This window comes from Gavialis gangeticus, unplaced genomic scaffold (assembly GCF_001723915.1).
Source record: "Gavialis gangeticus isolate Ggan-Ray unplaced genomic scaffold, GavGan_comp1, whole genome shotgun sequence".
In the NCBI taxonomy this organism is placed as follows: Eukaryota; Metazoa; Chordata; order Crocodylia; family Gavialidae; genus Gavialis; species Gavialis gangeticus.
Window position 1 is genome coordinate 64,712,117 of NW_017729031.1, and position 22,262 is coordinate 64,734,378.

At 42.1% G+C, this 22,262-nt stretch overlaps 1 protein-coding gene across 1 annotated transcript in view; it reads left to right on the plus strand.

The window, feature by feature from the left end:
* Nucleotides 1-12: 12 nt before the first annotated feature.
* The window catches only part of DNAJC10 (DnaJ heat shock protein family (Hsp40) member C10), a 29,750-nt gene continuing 7,500 nt past the window's right edge, over nt 13-22,262 (plus strand). The window contains exons 1-17 of the mRNA XM_019523057.1: nt 13-142; nt 1,408-1,793; nt 4,013-4,178; nt 6,771-6,821; nt 8,457-8,539; nt 8,788-8,919; nt 9,150-9,243; nt 9,525-9,602; nt 12,630-12,673; nt 13,053-13,190; nt 14,286-14,375; nt 15,188-15,301; nt 15,867-15,981; nt 17,789-17,916; nt 18,250-18,366; nt 20,197-20,298; nt 21,295-21,450. Coding sequence (XP_019378602.1) covers nt 1,587-1,793; nt 4,013-4,178; nt 6,771-6,821; nt 8,457-8,539; nt 8,788-8,919; nt 9,150-9,243; nt 9,525-9,602; nt 12,630-12,673; nt 13,053-13,190; nt 14,286-14,375; nt 15,188-15,301; nt 15,867-15,981; nt 17,789-17,916; nt 18,250-18,366; nt 20,197-20,298; nt 21,295-21,450 — 1,815 coding nt within the window. The 5' untranslated portion in view covers nt 13-142; nt 1,408-1,586. The remainder of the gene's footprint in view (nt 143-1,407; nt 1,794-4,012; nt 4,179-6,770; nt 6,822-8,456; nt 8,540-8,787; nt 8,920-9,149; nt 9,244-9,524; nt 9,603-12,629; nt 12,674-13,052; nt 13,191-14,285; nt 14,376-15,187; nt 15,302-15,866; nt 15,982-17,788; nt 17,917-18,249; nt 18,367-20,196; nt 20,299-21,294; nt 21,451-22,262) is intronic.

A 22,262-nucleotide genomic window follows, 5' to 3' on the forward strand; every position in this document is an offset into this window, starting at 1 on the left:
TGGTGCCCCGCGCCCGGCTCGGCCCGGCCTCCGCCTTCCCTTCCCTTCCAGTTTCTTCGCCTTGCAGCTCCTGCCGGCTCGGCGCCTGCAGCCGGGGACGCCGGCGCGGCGGGACGTCGCCCAGTGGCAGAGACGCAGCAGGGTAACCCCCCGCCCTCCCCCGCGCCCGGCAGCGCCTCCTGCCAGGTGCTCTTCTTCCCCCGCGCTCCCTCAGCGCCGCCGCGGCTGGGCTGGGCTGAGCTGAGCTGAGGGAGCAAGGGCTCCCCTCAGCTCCCCGGGTTCCCACCTGCATGGAAACCAGCAACCTTGCAGGGCCCCCGCGTCCAAGGCTCCTGGGAGCAGCCTGCCCTCCTTTCTGGTCCCTTCAGAGCAGGGATGCTCAACCCGCTGGCCCCAGGGCAGGCCCCCCGCTCTCAGACAGAGGAGCCCACGCTGCCCCGGGTCTGTGCTGTGTGCCAGGAGCAGGGTCCTGCGTCGTCCCGCGCGCAGGGGTCAGGCCTGCTGCACCCCACATAACACCCAACTCCACAGCTCACAGGGCACCCTGTGGGGTGCACCACAGGCCAGGTGACAGTGCTGGGGACCAGAGCTGGGGTTGAGCCCCCCTGGGTTCAGTGAAATTCGTTACAGATGCAACCGTTAACATTCACGTGCAGTTACCCCAGGGCACGGTGAGGTTAGGAAAGGAGGTGACGGGGCTGAAAGATGCTGGTGTTCATGCGCTTCACCTGTATTCGGATAAGTAGTGTTTGTTACAATATAAATCACAAGCAACACAGTGGGACTGGCCGCGTGGTCTCCAATTAAGTGAGCTGCACCCTTATCTAGTATGGTTGCAAGTGGAGTACAATGGTACGCATCACTCAGCCATGTGTGCATATATACACACAGCAGGCTGGATGCTGAAGCATCATACACAAGAGCTGGCCATTTCAATCCTTAGTATTTTTGCTTCATTTTCAAGGAGATTATACATGTTTACATTTATGCACCCTGTACAATTTTCCATCCCCAAAGTGAAACTGTAGAATAATTTCTTTAAAGGCTGCCTGACACCTAATGAAAGAACGTTTCCTGCTGGCCCCAGTCAGTGAGACCAGAGCATAAACAGATGTATTGGGTAGGAAAAGCGAGAAGAAGAGAAAAATATTCTTAACCTAAATGTGTATAGGCTTTAATGTTCATCCTTGGTACCACTTACCTGAAAAAGCTTTCCAGAATTGCTAGATTCCACAATAAGAAAGAGAAAGTTACTGATCTCTAATACTTAAGTTATGTAAAGATATTACAAGCTGATTAGTAACAAAGCAGGAAATTCAGCATTAGTGTGCATCCTGCTAAAGCTGATAGCATGTTCTTTGATAACTGTATACAGTTATTTACTGAATCATTTTCTTTTCCTTACAGGTTATAATTCTTACAAAACAGTTATGATGTGACAACTATGGATTAGGACAACCACAATCTTAAAGACATCCCGCTTAAAATAAATATACACTTATCTTCTGAATATCTTGCACTTATTGGCAATATTTCTTGGAAGTCAACTTGGCTTGCAATCTGTATAACTTTTGAAAAGCTTCATAATGGAGTTCTCATTATCCAAAGGAGGTTTCGTTAGAGATTTCCATAGACCATTATTAATACTTTTAGTTTTCACATATCTGATAGCTCTCGTTTGCACTGATCAGGACTATTACAGTTTACTTGGAATATCCAAAGAAGCAAGTAGTAGAGAAATAAGACAGGCTTTCAAAAAATTGGCATTAAAGTTGCATCCTGATAAAAATCAGGTAAGTTCTCCGAAAGTTAATAGTAAAAAATGGCCTATTCTTTAAATTTCAAATGTACTTTAATTGAAATGTTGTCTTTGTATTTTAGGATTTTTAAAGTAGTGTAGTTATCCAATATATAGGTTAGTCCACCTAATTTTTCCTGCAGAGAAAAACAAAAATAAAATAGAATAGGTATACAGATGACCCTCGCCATTCTCGTATCCCCTGCAACTGGCGAAATCTGAGAATAGGGCACTGCATTCATGAATGCAGTGCCCCCAGCAGCTGTGGGGGCATGGCTTCGGTGGCAGCGAGAGCCCAGCGGCAGCAAGCGTGGAGCTCTCGAGAGTATTTAAAATGTGGGTTTGGCATTCACAAATATTTGAAACCGTGAATGCCGAACCCACGAATAATGAGGGTTTCCTGTATTGGTAAATTAGGCAAAGGAGAACTGATGTCATACTGAACCATTGCAATAATAGTGTGATGGTTTAGTAACAGTACATTTTATATAATATGTAAGTAGATTGTAATAATTTAATAGTTTGTTACCATGTCCATCCCATCTTGTCCATTCCATCTCGACCACTCCCTGTGCACCTTAGCATGGGTGGAAAGAAAGACCAGACACATAGTTGGCTCTGGGACACCCAGAGATTCTGTATCATGGAACTTGTCAGCTGTATTGTAATTCTCTTTCCTTTTTATACCACCCACCCAGGGCCAGCACGGGAGATTACGCTTGGGGGCAACCAACACAGGTTCATTAGAGGCAGGTCCTGTCAAACCAACCTGGTGGCCTTCTACGACCAGGTCACCAAATCATTAGATGCAGGGGTAGCAGTGGACATAGTCTTTCTGGACTTTTGGAAGGCCTTCGACACTGTCTCTCACCCTGTTCTCATTAAGAAACTGGGGGACTGAGGTGTTGACACCTGCACAGTCAAATGGGTCGCTACCTGGCTGGAGGGCCACACCCAGAGAGTGGTAGTGGATGGGTCATTTTCGATCTGGAGGGATGTGGGCAGTGGGGTTCCCCAGGGCTCGGTCCTTGGGCCCGCAGTGTTCAACTTCTTCATCAGTGACTTGGACGAGGAGGTAAAAAGCACCCTGTTCAAATTTGCTGATGACACAAAGATGTGGGGGAATGTGGGTACGCTAGAAGGGAGGAATAGGCTGCAATCAGACCCAGACAGGTTATAGGGGTGGGCGGATGAGAATAGGATGGGATTCAACACTGACAAGTGCAAGGTGATGCACCTGGAGAGGAAGAGCCAGCACCATACCTACAGGCTGGGGAACTCCCTTCTCGTCAGTGCAGAGGCAGAAAAGGATCTTGGAGTTGTCATTGACGCCAAGATGAACATGGGGTGGCAGTGTGGGGATGCAGTCAGGAAGGCCAACCACACCTTGTCATGCATCCACAGATGCATCTCAAGCAGATTCAAGGAGGCGATACCCCCCTCTCTGCGGCACTGGTAAGGCCACAGCTGGAGTACTGTTCTGGGCACGGCACTTCAAGAGGGATGTGGACAACATGGAGAGGGTCCAGAGGAGGGCTACTCGCATGATCAGGAGGCAGCAGAGCGGGCCCTACGAGGAGAGGCTACGGGACCTGAACTTATTCAGCCTCCACAAGAGAAGGCTGAGGGGGGATCTAGTGGCCTGTTACAAACTAGTCAGAGGGGACCAGTAGGCATTGGGAGAGTCCCTGTTCCCCCAAGCATGACCAGGAGTGACTAGGAATAACGGTCACAAGTTGGCAGAGGGTAGATTTAGGCTAGATATCGGGAGGCGCTACTTCACTGTCATGGCAGCTAGGATCTGGAACCAACTTCCAAGAGAAGTGGTGCTGGCTTCTGCCCTGGGGGTCTTGAAGAGGAGGCTAGATAACAGCTTGCTGGGGTCGTTTGACCCCAGTACTCTTTCCTGCCATGGCAGGGGGTCGGATTCGATGATCTGCTCAGGTCCCTTCTGACCCTACAAACTATGAAACCAGAGATCAAGATGTGGCCAAGTATCTCTATAAGGAAAAAAGAAATTGTCTTCTTATTAATGCGTGCGTCTTGTTGGCAGTTTTCATGTAATGGTTCTTTTTGCTCAATTCTCTCTTTTACAACTTTCCGTTAGATGGTTAAACAGAAGTATTTCTAAATATTATTTTGAGAATTAATATTTAACTTTTAGTTATATGTTAGTTAAACTCCTGTGATTTAATAAATATTTTCCTTTAATAGAATGATCCACGTGCACATGAAAACTTCTTGAAAATAAATAGAGCTTATGAAGTATTAAAAGACGAAGACCTACGAAAGAAGTATGATAAATATGGAGAGAAAGGCCTTGAGGATCACCAGCAAGGAGGTCGATATGAAAGCTGGAACTTTTATCGCTATGATTTTGGTAAGTTACAAAATATGGTTGTGACTCACTTTTACAGCCCTAAGTGTCACATTTTTCTATGCCAAATTTGTTTATAGATTTCTCTCTCATACCCTGTCTATCTCTTTTGTCTTTTTTTCCTCCAGCTTTTTATTCTCTCTTCTTTCTCCCAAAAGATATTGTTAACCTTTAGTTATCCTGTTAAGTTGTGCTATCTGTCATGGTTTATGGACACCCCTGGACACCTGCCCCTTTTGCAAGCAGAGGGAGACCCTGGCGCATGCCTACCTGGAGTGCACCAGATTGCACCACCTCCTGCAGAACCTCCTGCTGATGTTCTGGCTGCTCTATTCCCCTCAACTTTTTGTTTATGCACTCACTGTCCATGGCCCCACCAAAGCCCAGGACCTCCTGGTCAACCTCCTCCTGGCCCTGGCCAAGCTGGCTGTGTACCTGACCAGGAAGGAGGCTCTGGCTGGGATGGTCCCTGGAGATTGCAGGGCTGCTTTCCTCACCCTACTTTGCTCCCGTCTCTAAGCAGAGTGTCAATGTCCGCTGGCTCCTTGGACTCATTTGAGGGCCAGTGAACGCTGTCCAATGTGCTCTACGTGGTGTGCCCCCCCCCCCTTAGCACTCTTGTTTTGAACCTTTGACCAGCACTCCCATTCCTGATTTTTTTATTATTTGTCCCAAGGAATCTGTTGTCATTTTTCCTTGTAGCTTCCCTGCTTGAAGAAAGCCAATAAGAAACTTGGGGGGCCAGGCCCACATGATTGAATGATGACAAATAGGCCTATTAATTTATGCTTACGAAACACCAGTAGTAATGTCATCAGTAGTGAGGTATATAGTCCACTATCTAGTGTGCCAGTTTTTTTGCTTTTCTATTGTTCCGTTATTTTTCATTTAAAGTGTACATATGTGGTGATGTTAATCATTTTATTATTAGGATTGAGCATTTTATTATTATTGTGCCATACTTATTTTAACCCCATACAAATGATTTTTTTTGTTTAATTCTCCAAGATATTTTTATATTCAAAATTCTCAAACACTTTAAATGAATTTATTATAATTTTATATATTAGGAGCCCTATCCTAACAGCAGTTAACCCAGGAGCAGGAGTAGTAGGGTCAGGACATTATACTTTTGAGAGATCACAGATTTTCCCCTTTAGAGGAGAAAACTGTGGGAAATGGCAGGTTTCCCCATGCAGGCTGTCAGTTTTGCAACAAGCCCAGCTCTGTGCTGTTGCCAGCAGGACCTGCCTGGAAGCACCTGCCCCTCCAATGGGAAAAGGGGGTGGAGGGCAGTCCTTCAGGGGTGGCAGGAAGCTGCATAGCGGGGCCTGTGGCACTGAAGCTGGTGCCCATGCTCTTGTGGGATGTGGGGGAAAGGGGCCCAAGCCACCTGGCACAGCACAGGAGCCCAAGCCAGAGGTGAGGGGTGCCACAGGAGTTCCCCCTCCTCACTCCAGCTCACGCTGAGGTTGGACTCTTTCTGCTGCAGCACATACAAGCCGGAACCGCCGTATCTGCCACAATGTAGCCTGGCCGGGATGGGGCCTGGAGCCCCTCACTGTCCTCCTGCTGCCTGCAACATGTCCATGCCAGTGCCACACTCGGCTTCATGTTGCTCTTGTGAAACACAGCTCTGGTCCTCCCTCCTGCATCGTAGTCCCAGCCAGTGGCACAGGGCAGCTGCCTGTGGTTTCGCATGAAGTGCACTGCAAACACCTCGTGCTAGAGGCCATTTCTACCATGGCCTTGCAGACCACTGTCCTGTAGTCTGGGTGGGGCGGGGGTAGCTGGGGACCCCCTCCATCAGGGCTGGGGGAGGGCAGGGAGCTGCAGGGCAGGAGTGAAGGGCACCAACAGGGACTGTGGCTTGGGAGTGAAGGGCATTGGGTGGTTAGGGAACTGTAGGTTGGGAGTCAGGGGCACCAGTGTGGTTGGGGGGCAGGTAGCTGTGAGTCGGGAGGGAGGGGCACTGGCATGCCCGGAGGGAGAGGGGGTAGACTGTGCATTGGGAGTGAGGGGCACCGGTAGGGATGAGGTACTGTGGCTTGGGAATGAGGGGCAAGGGCAGGGCACCAGCATATCAGAGCTGCTCCGTGTCCCAAAGCAGAGGGGAAACAGCCACAGCTGGACCCACAGCCTGATGAGCACAGGTGGCAGAAAGAGCTCTCATTTTCCATGATAAAAAAAGCCAAAATTCAAACACCAAAATATATAGGTATTTAGAATTTATTTTATTATAATGATTGAGGCACTGGTAGGCTTCCAAATTGCTTTAAAATTGTAAATATATCAGCAAAAAATGTTTTAAACCGATACCTGTATGTGTATGTATATATATATATATGAGTGGCATTTCATTTTAAATCAGAGAAAAATGTGGATTTGGGTGTTTTTTTTAAATTGGAGAATTTGGGATTTTTAAACAGAGAAAAGCAGGATCCCTGGTAAGTACATCCATCTCTTCAATTTATAGGCATCATCTTTCATTTTTATATGTTTATTGGTATGTTAAAAACACAAGAGCGTTCCTGGATTCTTTGATTTAAAAATTGCAAATAATAAGTGGTTGACTTCCTTCTTTTTTTTTAATAGGTATATATGATGATGATCCTGAAATTATAACATTGGACAGAGGAGAATTTGGTAGGTCTTAAAGGCTGTATTACTTTTCTGACATTTTAATTTGGTATACCTATGCTTACATTTGTCTGAAGTTTTGTTCCATGTACAGAGACCAAACTATTGAATACAGTGAGTCAAAGTGAAAACGTGCAATTTACCCCAGAAAGAAAAATGTCGTAGAGGATTCTGGATCAGTTTGCAAATGCTATTTAGATCGATGAGGGTCTGTTTTTTGACTGAATCTGAAAGTTTTTAATATCTGCAAAAAAGAAATAAGACTTCTCTGAATTTATCAGCCTACAGAATTTGTGTCCTTTAGTACTGCATCTTCAGTACAAGTTTCTCATTAGGCAGCTGAAATTCAAGGCTCAAAATACAACCAGTCATAACTGCCTGAATTTATGCTTGTGTGATGATACTAGTAATTCATGCACTCTGGCATTCCTGAATTTCAGTTACCTAACACAAGCACAGGCTGACTGTGACTTGCACTGGAAATAGAAAGCCAAAAAGGTTTGTTAACTATTCATTGTATACTTAGTGAAGACCAGAAAATAGTTCTGAAAATATAAAACTTTTTTTATCTTAATTTTGAAACCCAGGAAATACGTAATCCTTCCCTGTAGTGTTAGTATCCACTTTTGTTTCCCCCCCACCCCCCACATTTGGTCTTCAAGTTTATGGAAAGTTGGCATAGTTACACAGGAATATACTGTTTGGAGATATACACAGTTAAATGTGGACTGCAGTTAGCATATTGAGGTAATTATTTAACCTGGGTGCTGTGGTGCACTGGCCTGTGGGAACATAGCTATCTTAGGTTTCTCTGCATGGCTCTGCCTTACATCCTCAGGGCTCGTCCAGATGAGTGGGAATATGTACTCTGTGCAGTGTCTCAAAGGCTTTTGAGGTGCCGCAAAACACATCACACATGAAAAGGTTCTCCGTGCTGCATATTTTCAGTGCGGAACCGAAATTGGATACGGGGAAATCCCAGTAAGAGAGGCCAGTGAACTGCTGCATGCAGTGTGCAGTATCTTCATGAGGCCTGTGGTATGAAAACAACACTTTACTGTAAACAGTTATATATAGAAATTCCTGTAAATAATTAAGAAGTTAAAGTCTTGCTGCTGCCCTTGCAAGGATCTGGGGCATAACCTTGTAACTGCCCTGCCGCATCAGGAAATTCCAGTTGCCTCACCCAAGCTGTCTCCTGGGATGCCACACCTCCTGGAGACTGTTTCCAGGACTTCTTATTATATGTTACACAGCCATTCATTACTTTTTTGTACATTATTCCCTCAAAAAATGAGGTGCATCCTTTATCTTTCTTTCTGGGGGAGGGGGTGGGGGAGAGACAGGGAGGAGGAGAGACATGCGGTGCGTGAAGAAATGCTGTGTATTTTTAACCTGCTAGAGAGTGTTTAATCATATAATGCACTTTAGTGTGTAATTGATAGAAACAACACTTCATAATAAAGTTGCTTGTTACACTATGCTACTTATTTGTAATATCAACTAAGAGTTATTGAGAAGCTTCAACTCAGAATTATAAAGAGCATGTGTTTTTTTAGTTGTGGTGAATTGTAGGTGTACACTGTAAGAGGAAGCATTTTACAAGTTCTTATTTTATTGTTTTCTCCTCTTGCTAACTAGATGCCGCTGTTAACTCTGGAGAGTTATGGTTCATAAATTTCTATTCCCCTCGATGTTCACACTGCCATGATTTAGCTCCTACGGTATGTATAGAAAACCAGCATCCTAATTTTGAAAATGGATTTTAGATAGACACCGTTTTCTGTTAGAGCAAGACTTTGCTAAGTGGACTTTTGTGCTGAAGCCAGAGATTTTTAAAAATGCATCAGGTAGAAGAATTGTGAAAATTAATTGATTTTTTTTAAAGGCATTTATCCCAAGCTTTCTTTCCTTCTTCTTCCTCTTCTTCCTTTGTCCTTCTCCCCACCCTCTGCCCCTCTTTTTTTTCCAGTGGAGAGAATTTGCTAAGGAAATGGATGGAGTAATACGCATTGGAGCTGTGAATTGTGGTGATAATCGAATGCTCTGTCGAATCAAAGGAATTAATAGTTATCCAAGTCTCTATGTTTTCAAAACTGGAATGGTGAGTAATAATTAATCCTTGTTTTATAAGGAGAGGGGGAATAAAGGCAAGCCACGTGCAAATTAGGCAAGGCCTGACCTACAACATTCAAATCTATACATGGATTCCTTAGTGAAAGCATTTCCTCTCAGGGTTTTGTTTCAGGTCCATTAACAGTGTAAATAGATTAAATACAGCATTATGTATCATATAGCTATTAATAGTTGCTTTGTAAACTTTATATTTTGTAGAATCCAGTGAAATATTTTGGAGACAGGTCAAAGGAGAGCTTAAAGAGTTTTGCCATGCAGTATGTCACAAGCACAGTGACAGAGTTATGGGCAGGTAATATGATTTATTTGGGATTTTCATTGTTGTTCTTTTCCTCTCCCCAAGATAAGGAGATATAAACATAATCCCCACTATGTATCATTGGGTATGTCTGCCACAATTTGTTACTAAAGTTTTTCAAATTTTTGCACATACTATTTGAAAAATAAAATAATATTTTTGTTCTAGTGTAAAACATGCTTGTTTCATAGTTTTAAGAAGTTACCTTTTCCCGTGTATATTAATGAGAACAAACATTTCAAATATTGATTTAGATTTTGCTGCACTTTCTACAGGAAACTTTGTCAGTGCTATTGAAACTTCATTTGCTTCTGGCATTGGCTGGCTGATCACTTTCTGTGCTGATCGTGGAGGTAAATATATGGGGGGGTTCCAAATAAATAAGACTAACTAGTAGAGGTGCACCAATACATTGGTCTGATATTGGATCGGCACCATATAAAGAAAATTGGCCAATAATTTGGCGAATAAATGCCCGTGCGTGTGCGCAGCCGCAGCTCAGCATGCAAGCAGCGAAGAGCACAGCCTGGCATCATGCAGAGCTGTGTGCAGCTGATAAGTCCATTGTGGTGGAAAGGAAGGGGCGTGGGAGGGGGCAAATTAATGCCCCTGCAGTGAGGGAAGGAGTGGGGCAGGGGCTGGGGCAAACGCTGCCCAGCTGGACAGGGTCAGCACAGGACAGAGCTGTGGCTCATCCGGGGGACGCGGGGCAGGGGGTGGGGAGCACTCCTGCCATTGCACACACTCCAGGAGGGCAGCAGGGGACGAAGGAGCAGGTGTGCCCCCAAATCAGCACAGGGCAGGGCAGGTGGGCTGAAGCCAGGGCTGCACCAGGCTCTTCTTGGTGGAAGCTGGGCTTGGGGCAGGTAGCGGTGACACTATGAGGGGGCACTGCAGTGACCCCAAATTTCACCATAGCCCCCCTCAACCCCACCTCCCAGTGCCACCACCTGGCACAGCCCCAGCTCAACCCTTGCCTCCACCCATGTGCCAGGAGGAGCCGGGGCTGCACTGGACAGGCAGCAGCACTGGGAGGGGGAATATATGGGGGGCAGCGGTGAAACTTGGGGTGGCTGCAGCCCCCCCACAGTCCCCTCCCAGCGCTGCTGCTGCCTCCCCTACGCAGATCCAGGAGGCACATGTCCGTGTTCCCACCCCCCCCCATGCGCTCCCAGGCTGTGCACAGTAGCAGGAGCTGCACCCCCCCACACACACACACATCCCCCCGGATGAGCCATGGCTCTGTCCCGCGCCCAGCTGGGCAACATATACCCCTGCCTCAGCCCCCACTCCCTCCCTCACAGTGGGGGGGGATTGATCTGCCCGCCTCCAAGCCCCTTCCATCCCCCCTCCTCTTCTGCTTCAACAGACTTATCAGCTGCACACAGCTGTATCCAAAATCAGATCGGTATCGGCCAGTATGCCTCCTTAAAATTCAGGTGTCAGTATTGGCCCCCAAAATCTATCAGTGCACCCCTACTGACTAAAGATAAAATATGATTCTTGTTGCCATTTTGGTTGACAGTGGCATATCTACTGCTACTCTAAGGAAGATATCTGTAGACTGGAGGGAGGCCTATGGAGTTCTTAAGCTCATTATCAGGCTATTTGGAAAGGGGAACATTGGACAGACTGTGCAGTGAGATCTTCTATTACCACATATCCATACAAGAAGGACCTTGGTATTAGCTCATAATAAAGCCTAGTTATGAGTGGGGACCATAGAGTCACCGTTATTACAGTGATCTTCACATCCTGTCCAATAGGTACAAAAGAACTATTTGTGTTTCTAGCTCATAAGCTCATTCAGCTTTCCTAATATTAGTTTTAGGTTGAAGGGGAAGGGATCTTCCCTCTTGAACTGTAATACAGAAGGAATCTCTCGCAAGCATAACTATTTGTTTATTTTTAAATAAATCAGTGGTATTTTGGATTGGTTACATTCATTTTTCCATTAGTATTTTCAGAAGAACAAACATCCTGTTGTAACTGAGTCAATTAACATAATTACTTGTCTGTCTTAACTATTATTAAAATAAGGGTCCAATGCTGGGATATAATGAACACCAAAAGGTCAGCACCTGACAGGATCAAGCTATGTTATTGTATCTTCATATTTTTCTAAATTGTCTAATTTAGCAACTACATACAAAATTAAAAATGAAATGCATTTTTTTAAACCTCAGTAAAGGATCTGAACTCAGGAACTGGCAAAAAACTAACTAGTTTCTGTAGTAGTCATTGACACTCAATTGTCCTAAAAACTGATCGTCGTTAGAATCTGTTACAACCACATTGTTAGAGAGGTTTCTTTGGATATTGGGGAAGAAAGATGATTGATAAAAACAGTTTAGCTCAAAATGTATAGGATTTTTCAAGTGTGATAGAGCATAGTGATGATTCACTTTGCCACCTACCCCTTTGTATGTACCTTTACAGCACCTTAGGCTTTTTTAGAGAGATTTCTTAGGTAGCAATCACAGTGTCCCCATTTGGTCCATTACCAATAATCAGGAGACTTGTCATGCCACTTTCCCAGCTTCTTGAGTGTCACACTGAAAGCCTCAGACTGCATTTCCCCATATGAATTATGTAGTAACTTTTTCTTCAGGCTGAGCGTTACATGTATGAACAATAGTAAGTTAGAAAGTTTTACTTGATGAATACTGTTATACCAATTGCTACTCCTGCTGTTGTCAGTGAGAGAGTTTGGAATTATTTTTCTGTTTTGCCATTGAGTACTTCCTGTGTCTGGTTACAAGTTACAGCATACAAGACTTCTCTATAGCTGTGGAGTGATAGAAATCTTCAACTCAGATACAGAGGCCTTTATATAGTGAGTTGAATGGATCAAGGTTTTAGTCATGAATTTGTAGAAGTGTGATTTCTTACAGGGTAGTAGACAGGCTTTTAAGACTGGATCAATAGTTCAGTGTTTTTTCATGCCCCCCAAATCCTCGTGCTTTCATACTAAGTCAAGTCTTATCAATGACTAGAAACTCTTTATTGAATGGAGTAATTGAATAAGTTTATTGAATAGGTATTTTTGCCTTCACATTGGCTGAAGCAGGAGAGACATTTTTCAAAAGCAAGAATTATAAACCAAGTAAGAAATGAGTAACATTAAACTAAAATGATTTTCTGTTAATGAAGTCAAGAAGGAATATTTTCATGTTATTTTTCACTTGTAGTGGTCATCTCAGAGTTATGACTTGAAAACCTGTGGAAGAGCTCATGAAATGGCTAGCTAACATGTGTTTTGAAATGGTAGTCTGCTTCCCATGGGGTTTTTCAATGAGGTGAAGACTATAAATTAGGGTAAATGAATTCAAAATGTAAAACAGTATATTTGTACATAAAACATTGTTTTCATTTTCCAGATTGCCTGAGTTCCCAAACACGCCTTAAATTAGCTGGCATGTTGGTAAGCAGAATTTCATTTAGAATTTCATTGAAAGCAAAATTCCAGACTATGAAAACATGACTCCATTGAAGCCCATGTCAAAACTCTCACTGATTTCAGTAGGATTCGGATTTCACCCATTAACTTTAAAATAGTGTTTCAAGCATATGTTTTGTGAAAAACAATGTTATTGCCTGCTAGAATGGAATTAAATGTTTAAACAGGTTTGCATATAGTGTTAATGAACAGCGTGAACATAAAAGTATTATAGTGATGTACTGTAAATTTGCTTTCTTTCTCACTCTAAAATATGGAATCTAATTGCTAGTGCTATGTTTGCAAAAATTCTTCTGAACCTGAGTTTTAAAATGCCACTTAGTTTTTTGCTATTTTGTTACAGGAAGGTCTTGTTAACATAGGCTGGATGGACTGTGCTACCCAGGGTGAGCTTTGTGATAATTTGGATATCTCGTCTAGTACTACTGCATACTTCCCCCCAGGAGCCACCTTAAGTAATAAAGAGAAAGGAGGTGTTCTGGTATGAGTTGCTTTTATACTGTTAAATATGTATATGGTGCTGGTGATAAGAATGTAGATTATAAATATTTACCAAAGTTGAATGCATTGTATCAAACAACTGTATGTTGCTTGTGCCCAGTTTAATGCTTTTAACATAAAGTGCTGCTGTTAAATTTTGTATACCCTGGCAAATGAGTTACGCCCCTCTTAGTTTTTCAAGGAAATGGGAGTCACATACAGTGAAAATGCACTTGCCTGTCTCTTTAGATGATGTATTTTCATATCATGATATCACCTTTAACTCTTACATTTATGCATGAAATCAATCATCTGAAACATGATTTCTTCCTTTGCTGATGTTACAGCCACCTGCATCCGTCTTCAAAAGTGAAAGTCGCAAAAAACTACATTGAGGTTACAGGAAACCCACCATATTTGAATATCACTTCTTTCCCTTTTCTTTCTTCTGGACCTCTACTGAAATAGAGTGACCTATCTTGTGAAAATACTCTTAAAGATGCTTTGTAAAACTTTAAATGTATTTTGAAAGTGAAGACCACACCTTTCTTAGCATTCATTCTGACAAGGCATGGCATTATGTGTCTTAAGTATAGTAGAAGAACAGGTTAAAATTAAGCAGCTAAAAGAAGAGATTGTTTAGTGGACTAGGTACTAAGGGCATTTATACACATGCTTCAGGAGTGGGGGGAGCTGCTTTAATTAAAGCTCCCAGAGCATTTTGTACATCAGTATGCCCTTGCTGAAAAATGGTGGCGGGGGTGCTTTAACTAGGGTTTGTCAAATGAGTTTTAGTTAGTGTCCTCACTGCAATTTTTCAGCGCAGGGACACTGATACACAAGAAATTGGAGTATGGTGGAGCACTGTAATTACTACGCTCCAGCAGACTCAGTTGAGTCTGCTCCAACACTCTGTAATTACAGCACGTCACAGCAGCCTTGCTGTTCGTGTATAGGTGCCCTAAGTGAAAAGTCTGAAACAAATGTTAATGGATGGGAACTAATCAGAGTTAATTCTTCTGAAGTTGTGAATACTAAACAAGGTTGATATTTGTCTATTTCATTTAATAGAGATTGACTTTTTGCCTCCCTCTAGTTCCTTAACTCCTTGGATGCAAAAGAGATATATTTAGAAGTAATGCAGCATCTTCCAGATTTTGAAATGCTCTCTGCAGTCACATTAGAGGTAAAATTATATATAGAAATGTAGGTAATACAAACTTAAGTTTAAACGGAAACCTTATACTGAAGACAATTACTTTTGTTTCTGAGAAGCTTTCACTTCAAATTGGCCCAAATAGTACATTACTGTAACTGAAAAATATATTTTTCTTCAGGTTACTTTGACAGCCTTTTGTCTTTGTTTACTTTCATTGTTGCCCTGGTTTGTATGGGGCTTTTCACAAAGCAACAGGAGAAAGTATTTTTAAAAAAACAGAAAAGTTTGAATAAACCTCAGAAGTTGTTAGTATAGCACTGCTTAGGGTGGCATAATACTGTAATTGCTCTGATTTGTTATTTGACTAAATTCCTAACAGATTGTCGATCACTAAATCAATTCAGTGTCACTGGGACAGCAAGCAGTAAAGATTCAGTCACATCTATTTAGTCTGTTAGAATATAATCAAATTAAATATCACCCTCCTTGGGTTAGCTTTATGACATTGTTTAGATAATGAAAGTGTGCCATTGCTTAGGAGAATGCAACTTCAGTAGCTCTTTTTAAAACAGCAAAGTTTTCATCTGGTCCAAGATAGATAAATCTGAGGCAGTTCTTTTTGTTTTGTTTTGTTTTCTTAAAAAATTCAACATAGTAACGTGTTCATTTCCTTGGTGGTAAAGCAGTGAAAAGGAGTTAATTTTACATGGTATTAAGGGTGGTGTGAAAGAACTGGATAAAAAGGTTAGGGTTCAAATGAATAACTTAGTGTCTGAATTACAATAGCATGAATGAAACTGGAAGTTAAGACATTTTCTCTGCGTTCTTCCCACTTTAAGGACCATCTGGCTCACCACCGGTGGCTGCTTTTCTTTCATTTTGGTCAGAGTGACAAGTCAAATGTGCATGAATTTAAAAAACTGAACTTCCTACTTAAAGATGAACATATTCAAGTAAGAATAGTCATTTATTAAGCATTAGCTCTATTAAGTTCTTATTAGCAAGCTGTTTCATGTTTACTTTCCTCATGATCACCTGGCAGTCATAAATGTTGAGACAAAGTTTACCACTATAAATCTGGGGTAATGTCTTTGACTTTAGAAAAGATGCTTTCTAGAATGCAGGGTGCCTGCAGGTCCACTGGATTTAACCATTGTTATCAGTGTGCTTCATATTTGCTCAGCTGTGATTCAGCTATTAAGAAGTCTAATCTTAAAGATCACATATGTTCTAGGTTTTTTTCCATGACCTATCTTTGAAGTATTAGTAGAGTCAGTTTGTGTGTGTTTTTTTTCTCTGTCTTGAAAGATATCTAGCTGTGTTTGAGTTGCATTAGGTATATGTATGAACTATAATATTTAATCATCGTAGCAAGATCTTTATTATTTATAAAAGGATAACATATTTTTAACCAAGAGTTATTGTGGAGAAATATTTTAGCTTTCTAAACTTTCTAATTTAAGTAAGTTATTTGTACTATTAAAATAAATTAAAAAAACATTGCTGCCTATATAATAGGTTGGCAAGTTTGACTGTCTTTCAGCACCAGACATCTGCAGTAATCTATACGTCTATCAGCCATGTCTCGCTGTCTTTAAAGGAAAAGGAATGAAAGATTATGAAATTCATCATGGTAAGGCAAACTTTGAAAAAGCATTTTTAAACTATTTTGTAATCTTTCCTTTGAGACGATATTATATTCTCATGACCAATTTTATTTATATATATAAAATTGTGCCAACTATTCAAAATTATACTGCCTTATAATTTTGGGTGATATATTAGCCTTTTGCCCCACTCTTAATTTTATCATTCCTTTTTCTTTTTCCCTTTCTGTAAATATTTAGAGCCCAAATCGTATCCTTTTGATGTATTCAGCTTGTACTCCCCCTCTGGTTCAGATGCATCCTTACAGTCTACCTGAATGGAAACCCCTGAAGTTAATTGTTGCTGCTCCTTGCTTTGGCTGTTATAACTAGGCAGTGATATAAGGCACGCCCTTCCCCAGAGTCCAGACACACTGCTTTCACAATGCTGTCAGCTGGCAAAGCTTGGGATCTGATCTCTAATTTTACATATGTCAGTAGACAAACGTTGGTAAAATTAACCAATCAGCTTCAGCCAATTAACCAGAAATGTCTATGGGCATATCTGCCATATAGACTTCACTGCAAAATAGGAGTAAATTAGTTCCAAACCTACAAAATCATTGGGTCTGTTTGAAAGAATTCGAAGTGGTGAAAAATGTAGTGTAGACTGAGCAGAATTGCAGCTACTGTAAACTGATAGATAGTGTCAACATCTTCAGTGGAATTAAGCAGAGTTAAACCAGCTGAGTATCTGGCTTTCAGGCTCCAAGGCACGAAGAGCATAGAATGCAAGAGTGCTCAACCACACAACTTCAGTCTGATCATACAGAAAAGAAAGTAAATATTTTGCCTGACTAGAGAGAACAAACCTTACCCTGATGACACAGAAGATTTCCTTATGGATGATGGATCATTATAAATGAATTTTAAACCCGCTGCCTTAGAACAGGGATCAATAGTAATCCTGTTAGATAAGTGTGACCTTGGTAAGGTCATCACTCCTGAAGCTGTAGTCCTCATGAACTGGAATAATTATTGATTAATTTTACAGTCTTGCAAGTTTATGAAGGCATATTTTTTTTACCTAAAATGAATATGTTCTCCTCAGACTCTGTTTTTACAAAGTAGGTGGTATCTCTATAACTTGCCATTAAAATTTTCCTTTGGTACTTGGAGATATCCAATGTATTATATCATTCTATTTCTGAGAAAATTATGGAGAAGGAAAGGTAAGTAGAGCTTGAAGAATTTTATGGTGAAAACATCACCGGTCTGTGAGATTAATCCTAGCTGATGTGTGCCATGAGTATCCTCAGCTCTACCAGGAAAACCATGCTTTTCCAGTTCTATTTGTGGAAGAGGTTGTAACTGTGCTTGTACAAAGTGTACATTGGCCAATATAGCTGTGTCTACATCAAGAACTGTTTATTATTAAGTATTTCAATATTCTTATGCTGGCAAAATGCTTCTAATATATACATAAGCTAGGGAAGTATTTTACCAATTTTACATTTTATCCTGGCTAAACCTCTCATGAAGAACATTTTCTTATTAGCCCAATATCCAAGAAATGCAGTACTTATTACCTATATATCATTAGACCAGTTAATGTTTACATAACCTAGGATGAAATTCCTTAAATAAGTTTTGAATAAGGCTCCACTATGGGTAATGATAAGACTTACCCTATCTAGCTCTTCAGCCTAATCTCTTGTACAGCATTTAGCACACTCTGAGCATATTAGCAATAAGGTAGATCACATGCACTTAATGAAAAATATGGAGTTCTGTCAATGGATAAGTCTATCTAAGTCTATAGATAAAGAGTGAAGTTTTGATTTTGTTTTGAAGGAAAGAAGATTTTATATGATATAGTTGCATTTGCCAAAGAGAGTGTAAACTCTTACGTTATCACACTTGGACCTCAGAATTTTCCTGGCAAGGAAAATGAGCCATGGCTTGTTGACTTCTTTGCACCTGTGAGTAGACTAACCACACTACTTTTTTTTTTGTATTTAAAATAAATTTTGTAAACATTTTATCAAAGCACCAGGAAAGCAATTCTGTATCCTGAGGACTACCATAATAATCCTGTGATTCTTGGTTGTATAGAGTCTGACCTTCATTGCACGTCTTTATCTTTTACTGAATTCTAGTGTATTGTATCAACAAATAATTACTTGTTTGACATGTCAGAGTGAAATCAACATGCATTCTGACCAAACAACTTGCATTGCTCCAGATAACTAGTTACTGATGTATTTTAGGGCTTTTGTTTTAACAGTGGCACGTAATTTTCATTTTTCTTTTAGTGGTGTCCTCCTTGTCGAGCTTTACTACCAGAGTTAAGAAAAGCATCAAAACACCTTTATGGTCAACTTAAATTTGGCACACTGGACTGTACAGTCCACGAAGGGCTCTGCAATATGGTAAGCTTCAGTATTTTTCAGTAAAGGTTATTTATTTGTAGCTGGCCCATTCAAAGGGAAAACACCACATAGAACCTTGCAAGCCAGAAGAAATATTGTTGTGTAATATAGTGCTGCAGCCAAGCTAACACATGCACATGCAGCGAAGTAGCATCTCTCAGCATAGTACTGCCTTGCACCAAATACAGTAGGTCCTACAGGTCATCAATAGGGTTGTGCGAAATTTCGCCTGGTGTTTCATTTCGAAACTGTTTCAATGCATTTTGAGCTCAAAATGAAAAAAAAAAGCCTTGGGTTGGCTGTGGTACGATCCCAGGGTGGGGGAGGGTCCCTACACAGATCACAGAACCAGCCTTCTGTCATCCGAGAGGCAGATCGGGAGCCCGCACCCTCAGGAGCCATCTGGCACAGCCCTCCCAGGGGTGCAGGCAGGCCCCTGATCTGCCTGCCAGGTGACAGGAGGCTGGTGCTGCCAGCTGGGGCCAGCAGCAGCACTGATCTTCGCAGCACGGGCTGCACCCAGCATCGGTCCCAGCTGGCAGCACCAGCCTCCTGTGATCCAGCAAGCTGATCTGGAGCCCCCCGCACCCCTAGGAGGAGTTAGCAGAGCCCTGCAGACCTCCCAGGGGGGCCCCCAGTCGGCGTGCCAGATGCTCCTGCCACCTGGGACAGCACTGGGTGCAGCCCGCACCCAGTGTCAGCAAGGTTGGTGCTGCCAATGGCCCAGGTGGCAGCACCAGCCTCCTGTCATCCAGCAGGCAGATCAGGGGCCCACACCCCCGGAAGGAGTCCGGCACAGCCCCCAAAGCCCTCCTAGGGGTGCAGGGGGCCCCCAATTGGCCTGCCAGATCACAGGAGGCTGGTGCTGCTGGTTGGGACTGGGGCTGGGCGCAGCCCATACTGGGAAGATCAGTGCAGCCACTGGCCCCAGCGGGCAGATCAGGAGCTTGCCTGCACCCCCTGAGAGGGCTTTGGGGGCTATGCCGGACTCCTCCCGGGGGTGTGGGCCCCTGATCTGCCTGCTGGATGACAGGAGGCTGGTGCTGCCAGCTGAGGCCAGTGGCAGCACCGATCTTCCTGGTGCTGGGTGTGGAATAGCCTATGGGCCGCAAGTCAAAACTGTTTCGTTGTTTCGACAAAGTGAAACAGAACAGTGCTTTTGAAACTAAACAAAACTCGAAACAGTGTTCCATCAAAACGGAAGTTGAAGCAGAATGGTGTTGTTTCGCAGAGCCGTAGTCATAAGGTATTGGCAGTTTTGCTGCAGCTGTAGTTGCTCACTCATAACCTTCTTGAGGATGCCAGCCCTCAATGTGAAGATCCCTGCATCTAGATATTTGTGTTTTATAATGTATGATTTGAAGTGAGTAAAGACAGATAACTGGCATAAAATTGAAAATCTTAAAAGCTAAGGGTTAATTAATGAACTCATATCAAAGGCCTTCAATCATAGATTCATCAGGGTTTACTAACAGCAGCTTCAAGGTACAATTCTTAGCATAGTACAAGTCTCTTTGCCTCTTCTTTGGTGTAGAGTGCATCTTAAATCAAGCTTCAGAAAAGACTGGGATTATTTTATTTAAACACAGAGTGCCCACTGGTTTTTAAATTTCCAGAGTAATCTATTAAACCAGCCAACATTTTTTTCACAGTGAATTAGGCTTTAGAGAACTAGCCACAATCTCAGTCCAAGCCTTCCAATCTTAAGCTATTTATTAATAATAAACACTCCCAAGCTCCTGTTACTGGTGTTTAATGTCCTACCAGCAAACTAGGATTAAAGAAAACCCTACCCATTCCTTCATGGTTTTTTGTGTGCGTTTTCAACAGCATAATATTAGAGCATATCCAACAACAGTGGTGTTCAACCAGTCTAGCATTCATGAATATGAAGGACATCACTCTGCTGAGCAGATTTTGGAGTTTATAGAGGTATGTGAGTCCCAAGTTATTTACTCTAGCATGTTTTGATTCATTAGTACCCCATTCCTGTTCAGACTCAGGCTATTTGGATGTGAAATATTTCAAGATATGTTTACTAAGCAACCATCCTAATATCCCCTATTCTTAAAATGAGAGAGAGGGAGTAGAGAAGAAATCTGAGGTGAAGAAATATTCCAGTAGATGCTGATATGGGACTTGAGAGATCTGGGTTCAGCTCCCTGCTCTGCCACATTTTTTTTTTTGTGCAGCTCTTGGCAAACTGTGTCCCTAGTTTCCAATCAGTGAGGTGATAGGGCAGATAAATGTTAAAAATTGTGAGGTATTCAAATCCTATGGTTTGAGGCCCATATATATACCTAGGATGGGGAAAAGTTTTATCACTTTAATGAGGTAGTGTGCAGTCTTAACACCCCTCACCCTTTTTTTTCAGGAGCATAGAACATTTGAAAAAAAATCAATAATCTTAAAATCCTGTAAAACAGGCCATTTTAATTAGAACAGGGCTGTCCAGCTGGCAGCCTGTGAGAGGTTAACACTCAGCTCACATGCTCCCAACCCTGTTGCCACTCCTCCCATTGCTTCTGCTGCACTGAGGTCTCCAGACTTGCCTTCCCTCCTGCAGCTTCTATGTCCACTGCTGGGGTGTTTGGCAGTGCAGCCCACAGGCCCAGACTGGCCACGACTCATGCAGTGTGTGGCCCTGGCTTCTCAGAAGTTGGACAGCCTGAGTTACTTTAACAGAAATGGCTAGGATGGAGTAGATTGGTTTCAAGTTTTGTGGGGGGATTTGGGGAGGGAATTTGAGTTATGCTTTCTTACGTTGCTTTGTTTTTATAAGTTTTTTTTGTCTTTTATTGTAAACTAAGGCTTTTGTGGGGTGGATGGCACATAAATCTAACGAATTATGGGGAGTGAACTTGTATTTGACAACGTTCTATGTAAAATAAGGACTTTGTTGTGAAGTGTGAATCTCCTTCCCTTTAGGATCTCAGGAACCCATCAGTGATCTCCCTAACACCAGACACTTTCAATGAACTAGTAAAAAGAAGAAAGAAAGATGAAATCTGGATGGTGGATTTCTATGCTCCATGGTGTGGTCCTTGCCAAGCTTTAATGCCAGAGTGGAAAAGGATGGCCAGGGTACAAATCTCATGCCCAAATTTTTTTCAGTATCCTAGGTAGTGGCAATGTTGAAGCTATGCAACATTGTACCTGGAAAAATTACTAGTTACAGAAGATTACATATTTAGATGACAGAAAACAGGGAATTCCTGCTTGGCAATTTATGTTAATTTCAGTATTCAGGTTTTATGTTACTTCAGTCATTCAGGTTTTCAGTGTCTTGGCTATAATAAGCTATAAACCCATAATTTTGCCTTGGATATGTTTTTAAAGAAACAAGTTGTCAAGTATCTTTCCTTATGTATTGTAAATTAGGTGACAACTCCTGTGTAAAAACATCAATTCCTTTATATGTGCACGCTGATATTGAAATGGCTTAAACAAGCAAGCCTCTAACTTTCCTAATGAATGGTTTGCTATATTTATTCATATTTAAAGTAATATCCAGAAGCTTCAATCAGAAGCTGATTTTAAATTTCTAATTAAAGGAATCAAACATTAGGTATTTACATTAGTTTTTTTATGTAGAAACCCTGTTCTCTGAGGGCTTCTACATAAAAATACTGAGTTAAATAAATAGACTTGATTATGTATTCTGAAACAGGTCGTCTTCAGCCATATGAACAAACATGTTTTAGTACATAGTTGTGTGCTTGCTTTGCATAGTCCTGTGACATAATTTGCATAGGTAGTATTACAAGTCCTTAATTTTGTGCACCTATATGAGTGGGTCAGAACTTATCAAGCCATGTGTGTACATTGACCATTGATCAAGGCTGTGTACATAAATATGCAGTACTACATGCAAAATATGTAGGTAGGCATGCCTG